Raw genomic sequence first — 17568 nt, 5'->3', positions numbered from 1 at the left:
GAGGAAAGCTTGACATATAATGTGAAGGAATAGAAACAAATGCACCAACACAATCATGGTTCAGCTTAAGTATTTAACATGTAGCAAGTAGGTAAGCAGGTGAATGGATTTAATTGATTGATTAATTAATTGACAGGGCAACTGTAAAGACAGAATAGATAGCAGTTGTGCTGGAAGGAACTGAAAAACTCTTAAGTTGTTGGGGCTCGTGTGGCTCAGTTGGACAGTGTTATGTAAGACTATAAGGGACTCTAGAAAATGTACATTTTCTTATAAACCATGTCCCACCTGCTCCACATGTGTGTTATAACATTCCTGAATACGTTTATAGGAAAATATGTAATATTAAGTCCCTATCTCTGAGCCTGGAAGCATGGGTTCAAATTCCAACTTCTCTTGAAGTGCATGATAATCTCTCAGAGCACAGTTATTAGAAAATAATAAAAAAATGACTAAGTTAAGGTGACTGTTGTAGTATTGACCCTACCTCTGAGCCAGGAGGCACCATTTTTCAAGTCCCACCTAATTGTGTTAAGGTGAAGATTGGAAACTAAGAGTTCTTTCCAGATAGATTATTTTAAATGGAATTATCTTGGAGATGGATGGCTGCTGTCAGTTGCAAAGTGTCAGGATGTTACTGCCCACAAATGTTGAGGAGCTGAACCTCATAATCAATGAAAACTGAACATATGGGCATGGGTAACAAATACAGATGTTGCTGGAAAAGCTCAGCAGGTCTAGCAGCAGGTGTGAAGAGAAATCAAAGTTAACATTTCAGGTCCGGTGACTCTTTCTCAAAATATTTTGTTTATGATTTACATCTGCAGTTCTTTTGGTTTTTATATGGACATGGTTTATGTCTTTACCCGAAAAGAGGCAAGAATGGCCTCTGCACCGTGGCAAGAATAGGTACTAATTCTCAGAGCTCAATAGATGGGCACTGAGAAAGATTCAGAAATTCTATTAAAATTTATGAATAATATGTTAAGACCTATAAAATGCATGAGGCATGATTGAACTTTAATAAATTTAGAAAGCAGGATGTTATATTCTTTAGAAGAATATGGAAAGGAATTTAACAGCTTATGCAAGCCTGCAAAAATCCTACTTTGACATTCCTAATTCGGTAGTTGCCTTTAAATTGTTTGGCAATGCTAAGGTGTCAAACAGTTTACTGGAGTTAGAGTTTCAGAAGGATGCATGCGTCATGAATAGATCTCAGAGGCCTTAAAAACAAAAGTTCTGAAAAGTATTTGTTCTCAGCGCTCTTCATTAGTTCAAATATAGGACATTTAGCAGCAACAGGAAGAATGGAGATTCTTCCTATTAGTGGTGAAGCCAGACTGCCCAAATACAGGCTGAAACGTCCATACGAAAGGAGAATTACAATTAAAAGAATTCAAGGTAGTGCTATCTCTGGCAATGGTTAAGAACACAAGTTAGGGAACTGTCACCAAACAGTGAACCCGAGGAATACCTGGGATATGATTGATAGCTGTTTTACATAAAACTTGAGAAGCCATTCTGCAGTGCATTATCCTGAATGGATAGTTTTCAAAACTACATGACAGAAGATTTGGAGAAAGAGAATGATATTGATCAGGCAGAGTAAATTTTACGAGATATGAGGTTTCACCTGAGTAATGAAGCTTTTAGCTGCAAACTCATTCAATTGCTCTGTGTTAGCGGTGTATGTCCAGAGTATGTGAAGCAGATCAGTTAAATAATAAAGACTGAAGTATAATTAAGGCATTTGAAAGCTCTGTTTGCTTCACCTTTGGGGATGACAATGTGCTGAAAAGAGAGTAATGATTCCCTGTAATATAGTTGAGGTAAACCACTTTATCAGCATAGATGTAGTATCAAATGAAATACACTTAATGTCAAGGAAGCCATTAAAAAAGGTTCAAATGAAACTGGAAATGGAACATAGCATGGCAGTTATTTATGTGAAGTCAGTAGATTTACAATTTACACAAACTGGGTATTATTGTATTGCTTTAATAAAGCTTAGCGTCTCTAATAAAAAAATTAAGCAGGTATTACTGGCATTGAGATAGAAGTTTAATGGGGGAGAAAATGATTAATTATCTTAACTACATTGGCAATTTGCCGTTCCAGGTAACTAAAAAAAATTATTCACGGCATGTGGGCGTCGCTGGCTGGAACAGCATTTATTGCCTGCTCCATGTTGCCCTTGAGAGATTGGTAATTGACTGACTCATGAACTGCTGATTATTATATATTTCTAAGACACCATGGTGAGTGCCTTCGAGGTAAACATACAGATGGTGGTGGTGGTGTTCCTAAATGATACAGAAGGGAAGATAAATGCATTAATCCAATAGAAGAAATTAACAAAATGATCTATGTAAAAACAGTGCGACGAGGATGTCCTTATCATGAGTCTCCCATTAACAAGGCACTTTAACAAAGCTGAGAAAAGCATTTAAAGGTATGTAATAAGGGAAAATAAGATTCATTTTCTACTTGATAGGCATGATAAATAGATTTAATCAGTCTACAATCATATATAATAAAGAGACAATCGTAATAAGGTAAAGTCACCATAGTCCTAATGGATCATAGATTGCCCTCTGTTTACAGAGACATGTCCGGTGGTGACTTAACCTGAGGTTCACCACATCTCAGTTGTGAGGCGAGGTTGAGAAAGTGGGACCTTCATGGTAACCTTAACTGGTACAGCAGTAAGATCTGTTGGTGTGCCTCTGCGTTGCAAATCAGTTGTCTAGGCAGCTGAGCTGACCATAATAGTGGTCAAATAATAGAGAAATGGATAAGGACAGGAATTTGAGAAATTAATCATGCAGTAATACAATCAAGTTCTACATTAACAGCTGCCCTGCAAGGGCAGTCCATGTGAAGAATTCACTGCAACTCTCAACAATTTGTTTGGAAAAAATCCAAAAACGCCTTTCGTCATAAGCTATCATCTGCTAGGCAGAGAGGGACAACTACTACCTCCACTTTTACGGAAAACTTGAATAAGCTGAGTTGCAAGGAAAAGGGAATTCATGAAGGTTGAGCTGTCAGGGACAATTTGGCAAGTGTTTGGGCATCGTAGTCCATCAGAAATAAATTCTTACCCACAAGTTGAATGTATTACAGAAAAGTGCAGAAAGAGTGGAAAGGTCTAGGTGGGTTGTAGGTAGTGATGGAAAAACTAACTTTTCAGCACGACATCGGAACTATTGGTTGCATTCCTCAAGGTTAGCAGGCAGTGATGACAAACAATTACAGAATCTGAAGAAAGTGGTGAGGCGCTCTGCATTTAACACACATGTCAGACACTTGTGAGGACCAGATTGTAGCAGATTAAGGGCTGACTGAGTATGACAAAAATGACACAGAGATGCAAACCAAGGCTGTTTACCCCAGAAGACAACAACTCAATAAGGAGCATTGCAATGTGTGTTATTCAATGAAGACTGATCTTGAATTAAAAGCCTATACACATTTTATTTGTTAACATTATTTAAAATAATCTTAAAGTATACAAATTATGACCATTGGGTTGATGTTAAATGGCAGAATTTCGGAACTAAAAATAACAAGCAACTAGCTTGATCTCAAGCGTTGCACTATGTCTTTATGTAAACATTTTCTTTTCCATTACTTAAACATAAACTTTGCCTTAGAAGTATTTCACTAATTGTTTCCTGTGTAAAATAGTTCTGCTGAACTACATTGCTGTAATGATTAAATTATGGGATCTGAAGTGACAATGCTGTGAAGAAAGTTTTTTTTATTATTTAAAAACCACCTCCCTGGGGAAATAAACTCCTTACTCAACAGCAAATCATTACATCTGTTTTAAAAGGTACTCTGTGATAGTTCTAAATTATGTGAATAACCAAACCAGCTATTGCCTATCAAATCAGTTAAAATTCAACAATCAATAATTGATAAAAATGTACAGATTGATCAGAATTGCCTCATTGTTGCATATTAATTATATGTGTTTCCTGCTTTAAAGGTAATTGCTTAAGGGACTGAATGTGACTTTGTTCATCACTTTGAGTACAGCAGTCCAGGGGTTGTGAACAGGTTTCTTTCTGGAGTCCACTCGAAAGTCAATTAGTATACAAGTTGGAACACAATGCAGGACAGTATAAAAGTAGCTGTTTCTAAATACAGGAAATGTTCATACCTTGGATTATTAAAATTGCACCCTAATATGAATTCTCATCCATAAGTATGAGCATTTGTAAGTTGGACATTCATAAATTGGGGATCCCCTGTAAGTTGGACATTCATAAATTGGGGATCCCTTTATCAATATTTCTGCAACATCCTTTGGTTTAGAGCAGTACAAACCCAAATGCATGTAATTCAGATAAGAAAAGGATCACTGAAATATGTGAATCCTTAAAAAATCATCAGATTTATTTGACAAGTGGAAATCTTGGCTGTATTAATTAATTTGGTGTTTATCAGAAATTTAGCCTCGTGGTTAGTATTGTTTTGGATGTGTATTACTGTTTCAGTGTGACTAGTGGTGGGATTTTAAAAGTATAATATTCTGTCCAAATAATGATAGTTGTTACCATAGTGATGAAACTTCAGAATCTGTTGTGGTATAGCTGCACAGGAGGATACTCCGTTTTGTGGAGTGGAGCATGTGATAGAATGTGAGATGCTAGTGTGAACTGCAGGGTAATGCTGCATCAGCTGAGGTTACTGTGAAAGACTTGCCATCTCAACCTTTCCCTTTGCCCGAGGCTTGCTGACTCTCTGGTTAAACCACAACCAGTCGTCTCTCAAATGAAAGAGAGTGGTCCAGTAAGACAATGACAACTTCACCTTTTATAATGAGGGGAGAAATGCAAATTATCATATCTGGTAACTTTGCAGAGGAACATCGATACTTTAAGTGAGAGGACAAAGGTCTGGCAGATGGAATATACTGTAAATAAATGTGAAGTAATTCATTTTGGTAGGAGTAACAATAAAAAGGACTATTACTTGAATGGAAAAAAATTGCAGCATGCTGCTATGCGGAGGTACCTGGGTGTCTTTGTGCATGAATCATAAATGGTCAGTCTGCAGTACATCAGGTAATTTAGAAGGCAAATGGAATTTTGTCCTTCATTGCTAAAGGTACTGAGTTTAAAAGCAGGGAGGTTATGTTGCAGTTGTATGGGGTACTGGTGAGGTCACACTTGGAGTATTGTGTGTAGTTTTGGTCTCCTTACTTGGAAAAGGATGTACTGGCATAAAGGGAGTACAGAGGAGGTTCACTAGATTGATTCCGGAGTTGAGGAGCTACTGAGTAGACTGGGATTATATTCATTGTAATTTAAAAGAATGTGGGGGGGATCTTATAGAAGCATATAAAATTATGAAGGGAATAGATAAGATAGATGTACAGAGAATGTTTCTACTGGCAGGTGAAACTCTGACAAGAGGGTATAGCGTCAAAATTAGGGGGAGCAGATTTAGGACTGAATTGAGGAGGTACTTCTTTACCCAAAGGGTTGTGAATCTGTGGAACTCCCTTCCCAGTGAAGTAGTTGATGCTACTTCACTAAATGTTTTCAAAGGTAAGATAGTTTTTTTTTAACAGTAAAGGAATTAAGGGTTATGATGAGAGGGTGCCTAAGTGGAACTGAGGCCACAAAATGATCATCCATAATCTTATTGAACGGTGGAGCAGGCTGGAAGGGCCAGGTGGCTTACTCCTGCTCCTAGTTCTTAGCTTCTTATGTTTTTATGGTTGCAGTTGTGCCCATTTGCATAAGTTAAGTAGATCTCAATTTGAATGTCACTTGTTGACTTTTTAATCTAGATGATTTGTCCATGTATGATCGCATATTTGACTTGAAAGACTTGTGTCATTAAATTATGCAGTAATTGTGTTTAATGACTTTGTAAACAGTTCATGCAGTATATGAGCAGGGCTCGAAATTGTGTTGGGTCTCAAAATTGAAGGAACACAAATATTTTTGTGGTAAGCAATAAACGGCTCAATGTCAAATAGTAGTGCAATTCAGTTACTTAAGTGGTGTTTGGAAATCATTACAAGTGGAAATTCAATCTGCCCTCCAAAATGTTACTTCGAGTCATAGAGATGTACAGCATGGAAACAGACACTGCAGTCCAACCCGTCCATGCCGACCAGATGTCCCACCTGCCAGCACCCGGCCCATATCCCTCCAAACCCTTCCTATTCATATACCCATCCAAATGCCTCTTAACTGTTGCAATTATACCTGCCTCTGTTACAGTCTTACATAACACTGTAGAGACTCTACCACTGAGCCACACGAGCCCCAACAACTTAAGAGTTTTTCAGTTCCTTCCAGTACAACTGCTATCTATTTTTTTTTTGGTCTCTTCTTCCTTCCTTCTTTCTGTAGGGCAGCAAGTCCAGGACCCTTCAAGGAGAGTCCTTGCATGTACACTCACACTCAAGATAAGGAAACACCCGGGTGGCCAGTGAAAACCACTGCCCTTCACATCAAAGGGCAATGCTGTGTGATCAAAACAGTGAAGGGGAGGGGATACTCCTGTTTATTTTTTTAATTTTTTTAAAAATAATTTAACCCCCACACTACCACCTAAGTGCGGTAGTGCTTATGTTTTCCCCAGCACCCATGGTGTGTGTATACGTGTGAGACACAGTGAAAGACACAAAGTGCACGAATCTTTATTCAAATTCCACCACCAGGAAGATAGGAAAACACCCGAGTGGCCAGTGACAAACACTGCCCTTCACATCAAAGGGCAGTGCTGTGTGATCAAAAACAGTGAAGGGGAGGGTAGGGACTAAATCAAAATAGAATTGGAGGGAGAAATGATGCACTCCACTCCCTGCGGCGCCCACCTCTCCCTGAACAACTCCAGGGCGTTGGTCGACACCGCGTGCTCCTTCTCCAAGGACACCCGGGCCCTAACGTAACCGCGGAAGAGGGGCAGGCAGTCAGCCCTAACGACCCCCTCCACGGCCCGCTGCCTGGACCTGTTAATGGCCAGTTTGGCCAGGCCCAGGAGCAGACCCACGAGGAGGTCTTCAGACCTGCCCTCTTTCCTTCGTACCGGGTGCCCAAAGGTCAGGAGCGTGGGACTGAAGTGCAGCCAAAAACAGAGAAGGTTTTTAAGAAAATCAAAAAGGGAGCGCAAACGCCCACACCCAATATATACGTGGTCCACGGACTCCACAGCACCACAGAACAAGCAGTTGGGCTGGGAGTCCGTGAACCACCGCAATCTGCGGCTGCAGGGGACTGCTGCGTGCAGCACCATCCACCCCAGATCCCCGAGAGAAAGGGGGAGGACTCCCACATAGAGAGCTGTCCACTGGGCTATCTATTCTGTCTTTACAGTTGCCCTGTCAATTAATTAATCAATCAATTAAATCCATTCACCTACTTACCTACTTGCTACATGTTAAATACTTAAGCTGAACCATGATTGTGTTGGTGCATTTGTTCCTATTCCTTCACATTATATGTCAAGCTTTCCTCAGACAGGTGAAATTTTAATGGAACTGCAGTGCTTAGCTGTACATTCTCTACATTATTTCCCTCAAAGTGTGGGTGGGTGTGGGGAGGAAGTGAGAGATAGGAGTGTGTGTTATGTTTATCCTAATTGAGATTTTTATCATTTGGAGATTATTTTATAGGGTACACGGAGAGAATAATGCTTCCATTTCTGAGTAAAGGCCAAAACTGAGCTCCGTAAATAGGAATAATAATAAATGTAATACAAAACTCAAAAATAAATTTATTAAAGAACAATATTATGGCATTCACTACCATATACAGTAGGTCATCTGAATAGTATAGATGAAATGGGGAAGGGGAAAGGAATACAGTCATAGAGATGTACAGCATGGAAACAGACCCTTCGGTCCAATCCATCCATGCCGACCAGATATCCCAACCCAATCTAGCCCCACCTGCCAGCACCCGGCCCATATCCCTCCAAACCCTTCCTATTCATATACCCATCCAAATGCCTTTTAAATGTTGCAATTGTACCAGCCTCCACCACTTCCTCTGCCAGCTCATTCCACACACGTACCACCCTCTGTGTGAGAAAGTTGTCCCTTAGGTGTCTTTTATATCTTTCCCCTCTCACCCTAAGCCTATGCCCTCTAGTTCTGGACTCCCTGACCCCAGGGGAAAGATTTTGCCTATTTACCCTATCCATGCCCCTCAATTTTGTAAACCTCTATAAGGTCACCCCTCAGCCTCTGACGCTCCAGGGAAAACAGCCCCAGCCTGTTCAGCCTCTCCCTATAGCTCAAATCCTCCATACCTGGCAACATCCTTAAAAATCTTTAGATCAAATCTAAAAGTTGAAGTTCTAAACTGGAAAAAGGCCAATTTTGACGATATTAGGCAAGAACTTTCAAAAGCTGATCGGGGGCAGATGTTCGCAGGAAAAGGGACGGCTGGAAAATGGGAAACCTTCAGAAATGGGATAACGAGAATCCAGAGAAAGTATCTCCCTGACCCCAGGGGAAAGACTTTGCCTATTTACCCTATCCATGCCCCTCATAATTTTGTAAACTTCTATAAGGTCACCCCTCAGCCTCCGACGCTCCAGGGAAAGTAGCCCCAGCCTGTTCAGCCTCTCTCTGTAGTTCAAATCCTCCAACCCTGGCAACATCCTTGTAAATCTTTTCTGAACCCTTTCAAGTTTCACAACATCTTTCCGATAGGAAGGAGACCAGAATTGCACGCAATATTCCAACAGTGGCCTAACCAATGTCCTGTACAGCCGCAATATGACCTCCCAACTCCTGTACTCAATACTCTGACCAATAAAGGAAAGCATACCATACTTGATTAGGAGCAGCATTGTATTTTCTTCATTGCAGCAAGGCTGGGTTGCTCTGGCCGCTGATTTATTATGTTCTAAGTGCCGTAAACTTTAAAGAATCTTGTTGAATAATGTGCGTAATTGCTGAGTAGCATTCAGAGTTTTCTGTTTTGCCACATTGTGGTCTGCAGTGCTTGCCTTGCTTTGCAGTTGATAATAGCTGTAAAAAACCTTACAGAATTATGTGACTGGGTCCAGGAGTATTTGTGACCGCTAACAGGAAAATCATTTTACTAAAATGTTTGAAGTTGGGTTACAAATACATCAACAATAATGCTTTTATGATTTCAGTTCTTATAATTACAAATAATTGTATATTCTTAATCTATAGAAAACTTAGTTAAAATCTGTGATTCAAATAGTACAAATGTAATTTAAACTTATTTTAGTGACCTTTTTAGGGGATCAGTTATTTCCTTAATTTTAATTCTTTCCAGATCTTAAGTCCCCTGTTTTGATCTATTTTGAACCGATGCATTTAACCATTTTTATCAATTTCCACTGAGTTAAGAGAAATAATATCTAATTTTGTTTATTTTAACTTTTTTTGAGTTTGATTTTAACATGACTATATCGCATCTGAGCTTGGATTTCTTCAAATAAATTTGAAAAAAAAGATTTTAACAAAATAAAATATAATAGGATTAAGGAGTTTATTCAAAGCTTTAGCAGTCTTGGATTTCTGTTATACTCCACTTTGCTCAAATAGATGATTCTATCTATGGACAGAATCCCTACAGTGTGGAAACAGGCCCTTCGGCCCAACAAGTCCACACTGACCCTTCAAACAGTATCCCATCCAGACCAATGCCCCTATTACTCTACATTTACACCTGATTAATGCACCAAATCCACATATTCTTGAACACTATGGACAATTTAGCATAGCCAGTTGAGCTAACCTGCACATCTTTGGACTGTGGGAGGAAACTGGCGTACCCGGAGGAAACCCATGCAGACACAGGGAGAATGTGCAAACTCTACACAGACAGTTGTCCGAGGCTGGGTCTCTCTCTGCCTGTCTCTCTCTCCCTGTCTCTCTCTCTGTCTCTCTCTCTGTCTCTCTCTCTGTCTCTGTCTCTCTCTCTCTCTGTGTCTCTCTGTCTCTGTGTCTCTCTGTCTCTGTGTCTCTCCTTCCTCTCTGTCTGTCTCTCCTTCCTCTCTCTCTCTCCTTCCTCTCTCCCTCTCCCTCCCTCCCTCTGGCAGACATGATTATTCATAGTCACTGTGTCTATCCTAAAAATGATCCTGCTCTCTTTCTTGTGAGTTTTTGCGTTAGTTATCTGCAGCTCTATCTCAATCTTCCATTGGTTATCCGTATGAAAGATATCAATTAAACTCAAATTTTCAGGTGCAGCTTCTGTGGAGAAAAGCCACTTTATTATTTAAGGCATTATCTTCTTCAGAATAAGGAAGTCATGCAGATGAGCAGCTTTTAAGAAAGTTACTCAATGAAAAAAATGTTATGAAGTAGTGCATGGACAACAGAAGATGGTGAACTTGCCCACCTGAATTGTGTGAGATGAAAGGAGGCATGAAGAGACAAATTGGCAAAATAAAAGATGTAAATGTGATCTGGTGGAAGAAAATGACAAATCATTCCCAGGAGCCGAGGCCACCTGCTATCAATTTATCAATTGGCAGTCCTCCTTTTGGTTCACGTTACAGATGCTGTGCCTGGCATTTTAAGTGTTTCCAGCATTTTTCTGTTACAGATGTTTTGCACCTTTAACAGCTGTCAGTGTCAGGGAAGAATCAATACATGTATTTTTTGCATCCACCTATAAACTTTACACATATAATCATGCAGGTTAGAGCTCCCTTTTCAATACCATACTCTTGGTTCTTATCTTCACTTTGCAGTACCAGCTGTATAACTTTCCCATTCCAGGCATCAAAATCTTAAATTTTGCACATGAAGGAATGATATTTTCATCCATAGTTTCAACTAACTCCTCTAATGTGCAATTTATAATTTCTATACATGTAAAATAATATGGCCCCTTCTTGTGAAATAAAAAAAACATGTAAGTTCAAACTTTCTGATTTTTATTTTAGATCTCTCCTGTGTAACAAAATTGTAGAACACTTAAAGTCAGCAAAGAATGCGATCATATTCTCCTGATTTGTATTGTTCAAGATAAGCCAAATTAAATATGAACAGTGTTATAGTTTGGTTTCAGTCTAGGGACCCGGGGCTCAATGTAATAGGCCATTATAATTCAGTAATTATGAATTGTGCTATCACACAACAGAGACCATCAGTAAAACTATTCATATTTACTTTTATCAACTTGAAGAATTCACATTAATACAGTCAACCACGCAGCCCATCAATATTGTTGTTAAGGCGAATCATGAAGAATAATATGTATAAACGAGCGTGTGTGTGTATTGTGCTAGTATGAAGTGAGTATTACTTTGAATAATTGGTGTAGGATAGCACAATGCGGACACCTAGTGACCACAAGTGAAAAAGTGCTGTGGACCTTACTGTTGATTTGAGATGTTCGCCCAATGTAATATGTCAAATGTGATGCACCTACTTTAACAAATGGATGTGTGATTCAAGTTACAGTGCCTTTAAGAATGCATTAAAAAGCTCAGAAATTTATTATTTTTGACAACAGTGCTGCATATCTGGATGTAGGTTTGCTCGCTGAGCTGGAAGGTTCATTTCCACACATTTCGTTACCCAATAGGTAGCATCTTTAGTGGACCTCAGGCGAAGCACTGTACATGATTCCTGCTTTCATATTGCTGCATATCATATGTAATTGGAAGACAAATTTGAGCAGCTATTTAATATTAATTCCCTGCTTGGATAAAAATTTTCAGTGACATTCACATTGAAAAGAAATACTGCATGAAAGATAGTTTCACATTGTGATCTCTGAAGGATATTTCCTTCTAATGTATTACATTTCCAGATATCAGTAATAAGTTCCCATCCCATTTTGTTTGTGAGAAGATTTAGGAGGATCCTTGCTTTAAAATTCCTTATTGTGGAGGTTAGATTTCCAAAAGATCTTTACTTACTTTTATCTTGTAAACTCACTGCAGTCTTGTGAAGCATTTTTGATGAGGTTTTTCGCAGAACGTTTACTCAAACTCAGTGACTTGCTTCATTGTGCTACATAATGAACATTGATCTTTGATCTTTAAAATACATGTTTCTGCAGTGATTACATTTCAGATAATCCAGTAAGTTTTGCAATCTGATTTAGAGAATAAGGACTGTAATATTAAACATATTTTACATTGTTAAATGTTTGCAAAAACTCTGTAAATAGTTAGTATGCCAGTATTGTTGGTGGTGATCTAAGAAAATGTAAGTGGGGTCTTATAACTGTCTCTGCTCTTGCTTCTAGAATTTAAGTAGCATGGTAATTTTTAGAAGACACAGAGTAGACATTATGCTTATATTTCTTCCAGGTATATGTCACAAAGTAAACATGCCGAAGCTAGAGAACTTGTGTATTCTGGGGCGTTGCTGTTCTTCAGTTACAGTCAGGTAATATCTTATATAATTTGCAATCTCGCTTGTTTCGACAGCTTATAAAATATTATGCTGATAATTATCTGTGCTTTTGGTTGAAAATTATTAGTTCTATCTGAGATGCTTTATAAATGTAAGTACTTTATTTGTTCTTCATTTTGTCCCATGCTTTGTTTTAAACTTTGCAAAAGACCAAAAGTATTGAATTATACTGAGTCACTTTAATGAATCGAATATTTAGTAAGTTGCCCAGGAGATTGCTTTACCTGTAATTTATAATCTTTTATTCATTCTTGAACTTGGATGTTATTGGCAATGTCTGCATTTGTTACCCATTTCTAATTATTCTTGAACAGTTTTTGTGAGTATTGCCTTGAATGGCTGCTGTTCATGAGCTTTTAGGTAGGGAGTTCCCGGATGTTGATTTGTCGATGGTGAAAGAATGGCAACACATTTTCAAGTCAGTGATAAGTAATTTGACAGAATCTATGCTGATAGTGGTACTCTCATCTGTCTACTGCCTTTGACCTTCAAGTTGATGGAACCTGTTGGTTTAGAAGGTACTGTTAGAGAAATCTTGGTGGGTTGCTGCACCTTGTAGATGGTATTACACTGTTGCCGCTGTGTTCTGGTGGTAGAGTTGGTGGATGGTGTGTCAATCAAGAAGGCTTGTCTTGGGTGGTGTTGAACTTCTTGATTGTTACTGCAGATGAATGCAACCGGGCAAGTGGAGAATATTCCATCACAACCCTGACATGTCTTGTAGCTGATGAACTGGCTTGGGAGAGTCAGGAGGTGGGATGCTTGCTGCAGAATTCTCAATCTCTGACCTGCTTTTGTGGCCACAGTTTTTGTGTGCCTGCTCCAGTTAAATTTCTGGTCAATGGTAACTCGCCAGGATGTGGAATATCAAGGGAAGATGATTAGATTCTCTTTTGTTGGTAATGGTCATTGCCTGACAGTTGTGTACCCTGAATATCTCTTGCCGTTTAGCAGCTAAATTTGGATGTTGTCCATGTTTTGCTGCATGTAGTTTCAACTACATGCCTTGGTATCTGACAGTTAAAAATGACACTGAACACTATGAACATTGTCAGTGAACGTTCCTGTAGATACGAGATGCTTGTTCTGTTGTCCATTGGTGTTTACTTTCTGATTATGAAAGTTTTCTCTCCAGCTATTAATTTGCTCTTGTTTTCTTGAAACAGCTAAACAGTGCTGCTGATTTATCTATGCTAGTTTTAGAGTCCTTGGAAAAGTCCGAAGCAAAGGTTGCAGATGAACTCTTAGGTATGTAAATTGTTGACATTCTCCCTTTTCTGCACTTCCAACATTTGTGCAAATATTCTGATTAAAATAAGATTATTATTAGATCCATAGCAGAAATTGAAGAAAATAAATGTGGTATGAAATCTTTACAGTGAATTATTTATTTTCGGTTTTCAACTTTGGGACAGTTGCTTAGCAGTTTAGGTGAGGAAATGAGCATTATTCTAGGAGGAGAGACTGATATATCACAAGAAATAATTGAGATGCAGATAGATATTATTATATAATGTAAATATCTTGCTAGTTGCTCATGATGTGTGTTGTTGAAGTATATAGATCAAGAAGGTTCAAGGTTGTTATTGACCTAAACTAAACTTGTTTACAGGCACGATTTTAGTCAGAGACTAAATCAGTCTGAGACTTGCTGGTGGATAGTTGGTTTCAGTTGGAGCAAGATTGGGAAGAGCTGATTCGATTTCACCTCCGGTTATACAAATTTTCTGTGAAAAATTGGAGACCAAGATTTTGACATTTTTTGTTTGTTGTTCAGAAAGTACCAGGAAAACCTCTAAAGCAGATAGTAGGAAAGTTCAGATTCAGATAAATGGCTGAAAAAAAGAGTGGTGGGGAAGGGTTGCTTTTCAGTCTGGAAGCCTATCACTAGCAGTGTGCAACAAGGGTCGGTTCTGGATCCTCTTTTGTTTGTCATATGTAAATGATTTGGATAGAATATAGAAAGCATGGTTACTAAGTTTGTGGACGACACCAAAATTGGTGGCATAGTCGACAGTGAAGCCAGATTTCTAAGATTACAAAGGGATCTTGGTCAAATGGGTCAGTGGGCTGAAAAATGACCGATGGAGTTCAATTTGGATAAATGCAAGGTATTGCATTTTGGTACAACAAACAGGGACAGAGCTTGTACAATTAAAGGTAGAGCCTTGGATAGTACAGTGGGACCTTGAGGTTCAAATACATAAGTCTTTAAAGCTTGTGTCACATATAGACAAGGTGGTTAAAAAGCATTTAGCATGCTTGCTTTCATTGCTCAGTCCTTTTAGTTTAGGAATTGGGAAGTCATGTTGAAGTTGTACAGGACTTTAGTTGGGCCTCTTCTGGAGTTCTGCTTCCAGTTTTGGTCACCCAGTTATAGGAAGGATATTATTAAGCTTGAGAGGATTCAGAAAGATTTACTAAGATGTTGCCTGGTGTGGGAGGTTTGAGTTATAAAGAAAGGCTGGATAGATTGGGACTGTTTTCACTGGAGTGCAGGAAGTGAGAGGTGACCTTTGTTGAGGTTTGTAAAATCATGAGGGGTATAAATAGGGTTAATGCTGCTGTCTTTTCCCTTGAATGGGGGATTTCAAATGGGCATGTTTTTATGGTGAGAGGAGAAAGATTTTTAAAAATGATATGGGGCAATTTTGGGCAATTCTTTTATACAGAAGGAAGTTCACGTGTGGAATGCACTTCCTGAGGAAGTGGTGGATGTGGGCACAGTTACAATGTTTAAAAGACACTAGATAGCTACATGAATAGGGAAGGTTTGGTGAGATATGGGCCAGGAGCAGGCAGGTGGGACTAGTTTAGTTTGGGGTTATGTTCAGCATGGACTAGTTGGACTGAAGAGTCTGTTTCTATTCTGTCTGGTTCAATGATTCTGTGACTTACTGGGTGTTGATTAGGTATAATTATTTTATGTTTCTTTATATTTTTACCACAAGCTTATTTATTTTAAGAGAAATCTGAATGTATATGATAAACATGAAAATGTTGCTGTTATGGATTGTAGCTGTGTGTCATGTTTCTGCCCTTGTACTGGGTATTTATGCTGTGCTCCAGTTTTGGTGTCTGCAGCTGTTCATGATTTTTACAGGAGACTGACCATTTCTGATTGCACTTTAACTAATTGTCTTTGTCTTTGTTCTGTTTCAAAATAAGGTGCATTGTTTTAATAGAAAATCAAACTGTGCAATACCTGTTGTATTTTTGTGCCTGATTGTGTTTACAAAATACATAAATCAGTTTGCAGTTTATTGGTATCTGGAAAGAATCATGCCTGTAGTGTGTTGATTCTGGTGGATTTGTTTTCACAGTTACCTATTATAGACGGTTTGATGACTTGTAGCAATTTTTCTTATAGTTTATTGGGTTTGTTAAGTTTCAAAGTGATATATCAGCTAATGAGGCAAAGAAAGTATACCTTCCTATGGCTTCCATAGATTTGCGATGTAAACTTAACTTGTGTTTGAAAACATTTTGGTGCTTATAATTCATCTTTGAGGCAAGTGTTCTTGGACAAAAGTAGCTGGTATGTTCAGACTCCATTATTCAAACAATACTTTGATGTACTAACAAGTGACAACAACCCGTTGATTCTTCATACACTTCAGCTTTTAATACTGTTGCCTTTAATAAGGCTCTATTCTGCTACTTAAATTTTTTAAATTAAATTACTCAGTACAGAGGAACATCGATTATCCAAACTAGGTGGACAGGCACTATTTTGTTTGGATAATTGATTATTCGGTTAACTAATTCCCTCTGGGGCTTAGTGTTTTCTGAGAAGTCTGCTCCCTGTTCAGGAGACTAGGCAAAAACACACTGCATGCAGGGGGACGAACCTGTGTAAAACACCATTGAAAGTGTAGGGTGAGAGAGAGAGGGCAGGAGGTCAGTCATTTAGAGACGGTGCCTGGACTGTTCTTGGCAGCATTTCAGTGAGTAGAGTTAGTTTTTAATCATTGTACCTGTAAACAAAAGACGCGATCAGGGTTGAAACAGCTCTTTGACATAATGTTTCTATCCGCATGTTGAGATCCCCTTCGGATAATCCGATATTCGGATAATTGATGTTTCTCTGTATAGTGAACAGTTTCAGAACTCTTTTTTTATTTCAGAACTTTGTGGTAGGATTTCATGAAATAGTAATGATATTCTGAAGGAACTGTTTACCAGTCCTACGGTGGCTAATTACTACTAAAATACTAGTGACCCCCTACTATTTTAAACCAATCTCAAGTTAAGCATTTAAAACAATCCTTCAGATAGACCATTCCATATCTTTTATTACATCCCAAACAACATTTGTTACTAATTCTACTCCAATGATTGACATACAAAGGACTGCTTTTGACTCACAGATTCACATTGACATTCACAGCGCAGAAGGAGCCTGTTTGGCCTTTCCTAGGAACTCAGAGTGGAAGTACACCATTCAGGCTCTCGGGCCTGACCATACTTCAATATGATTACTGCTGATCCTCCATCTCCATTCAGTATTCCTACTCTCAGTCCATATCCCTTGAACACTTTAATGTCTAAGAGTTTATCAGTCTATTTCTTGAATAAACTCAATGACTGTACTTCCACAACCTTCTATGGTAGCAAATTCCACAGGTTGACCACCCTCATTGAAGAAACAATTCCACAACTCAATCAATCAAAATTGCCTACTCTGTGAGCTAAGATTGTGACTCTTGTTTGTAGACTCCTCAATATGGGAAACCTCCTTCTTGAATCCTTGTCTAGGCCTGTTAGAATTTTGTATTTCGATCAAATCCTCTCTCGTTCTGCTAAATTCTAGAGAATACAGGCCCAATTGAATCAATTTCTCCTCATACAACTGTTTTGCCATCCCCAGTGTCAGCCAAGTGAACCTCTGCGGGATTCTCTCCCAGACCATCCAGAACCTCATCACCTCAGGGGATCTCCCATCCACCGCCTCCAACCTCATAGTCCCACAACCCCGCACCACCCGTTTCTACCTCCTGCCCAAAATCCACAAACCTGACTGCCCTGGCCGACCCATTGTGTCAGTCTGGTCCTGCCCCACCGAACTCATCTCTGCATACCTCGACACGGTCCTGTCCCCCTTAGTCCAAGAACTCCCCACCTACGTTCGGGACACCACCCACGCCCTCCACCTCCTCCATGATTTTCGCTTCCCC

The 17568-nt window shown here is 39.1% G+C and overlaps 1 protein-coding gene across 1 annotated transcript in view; it reads left to right on the top strand.

Moving 5' to 3' along the window:
• Window positions 1–17568, top strand: part of get4 (guided entry of tail-anchored proteins factor 4) — a 50459-nt gene that overhangs the window by 10752 nt on the left and 22139 nt on the right. The window contains exons 2-3 of the mRNA XM_043711334.1: window positions 12286–12364; window positions 13558–13639. Of these exons, the coding sequence (XP_043567269.1) occupies window positions 12286–12364; window positions 13558–13639 (161 nt within the window). The remainder of the gene's footprint in view (window positions 1–12285; window positions 12365–13557; window positions 13640–17568) is intronic.

The sequence above is a fragment of the Chiloscyllium plagiosum genome, chromosome 21 (assembly GCF_004010195.1).
Source record: "Chiloscyllium plagiosum isolate BGI_BamShark_2017 chromosome 21, ASM401019v2, whole genome shotgun sequence".
Taxonomy (NCBI): Eukaryota; Metazoa; Chordata; class Chondrichthyes; order Orectolobiformes; family Hemiscylliidae; genus Chiloscyllium; species Chiloscyllium plagiosum.
This window is presented reverse-complemented; position numbering and strand designations above follow the sequence as displayed.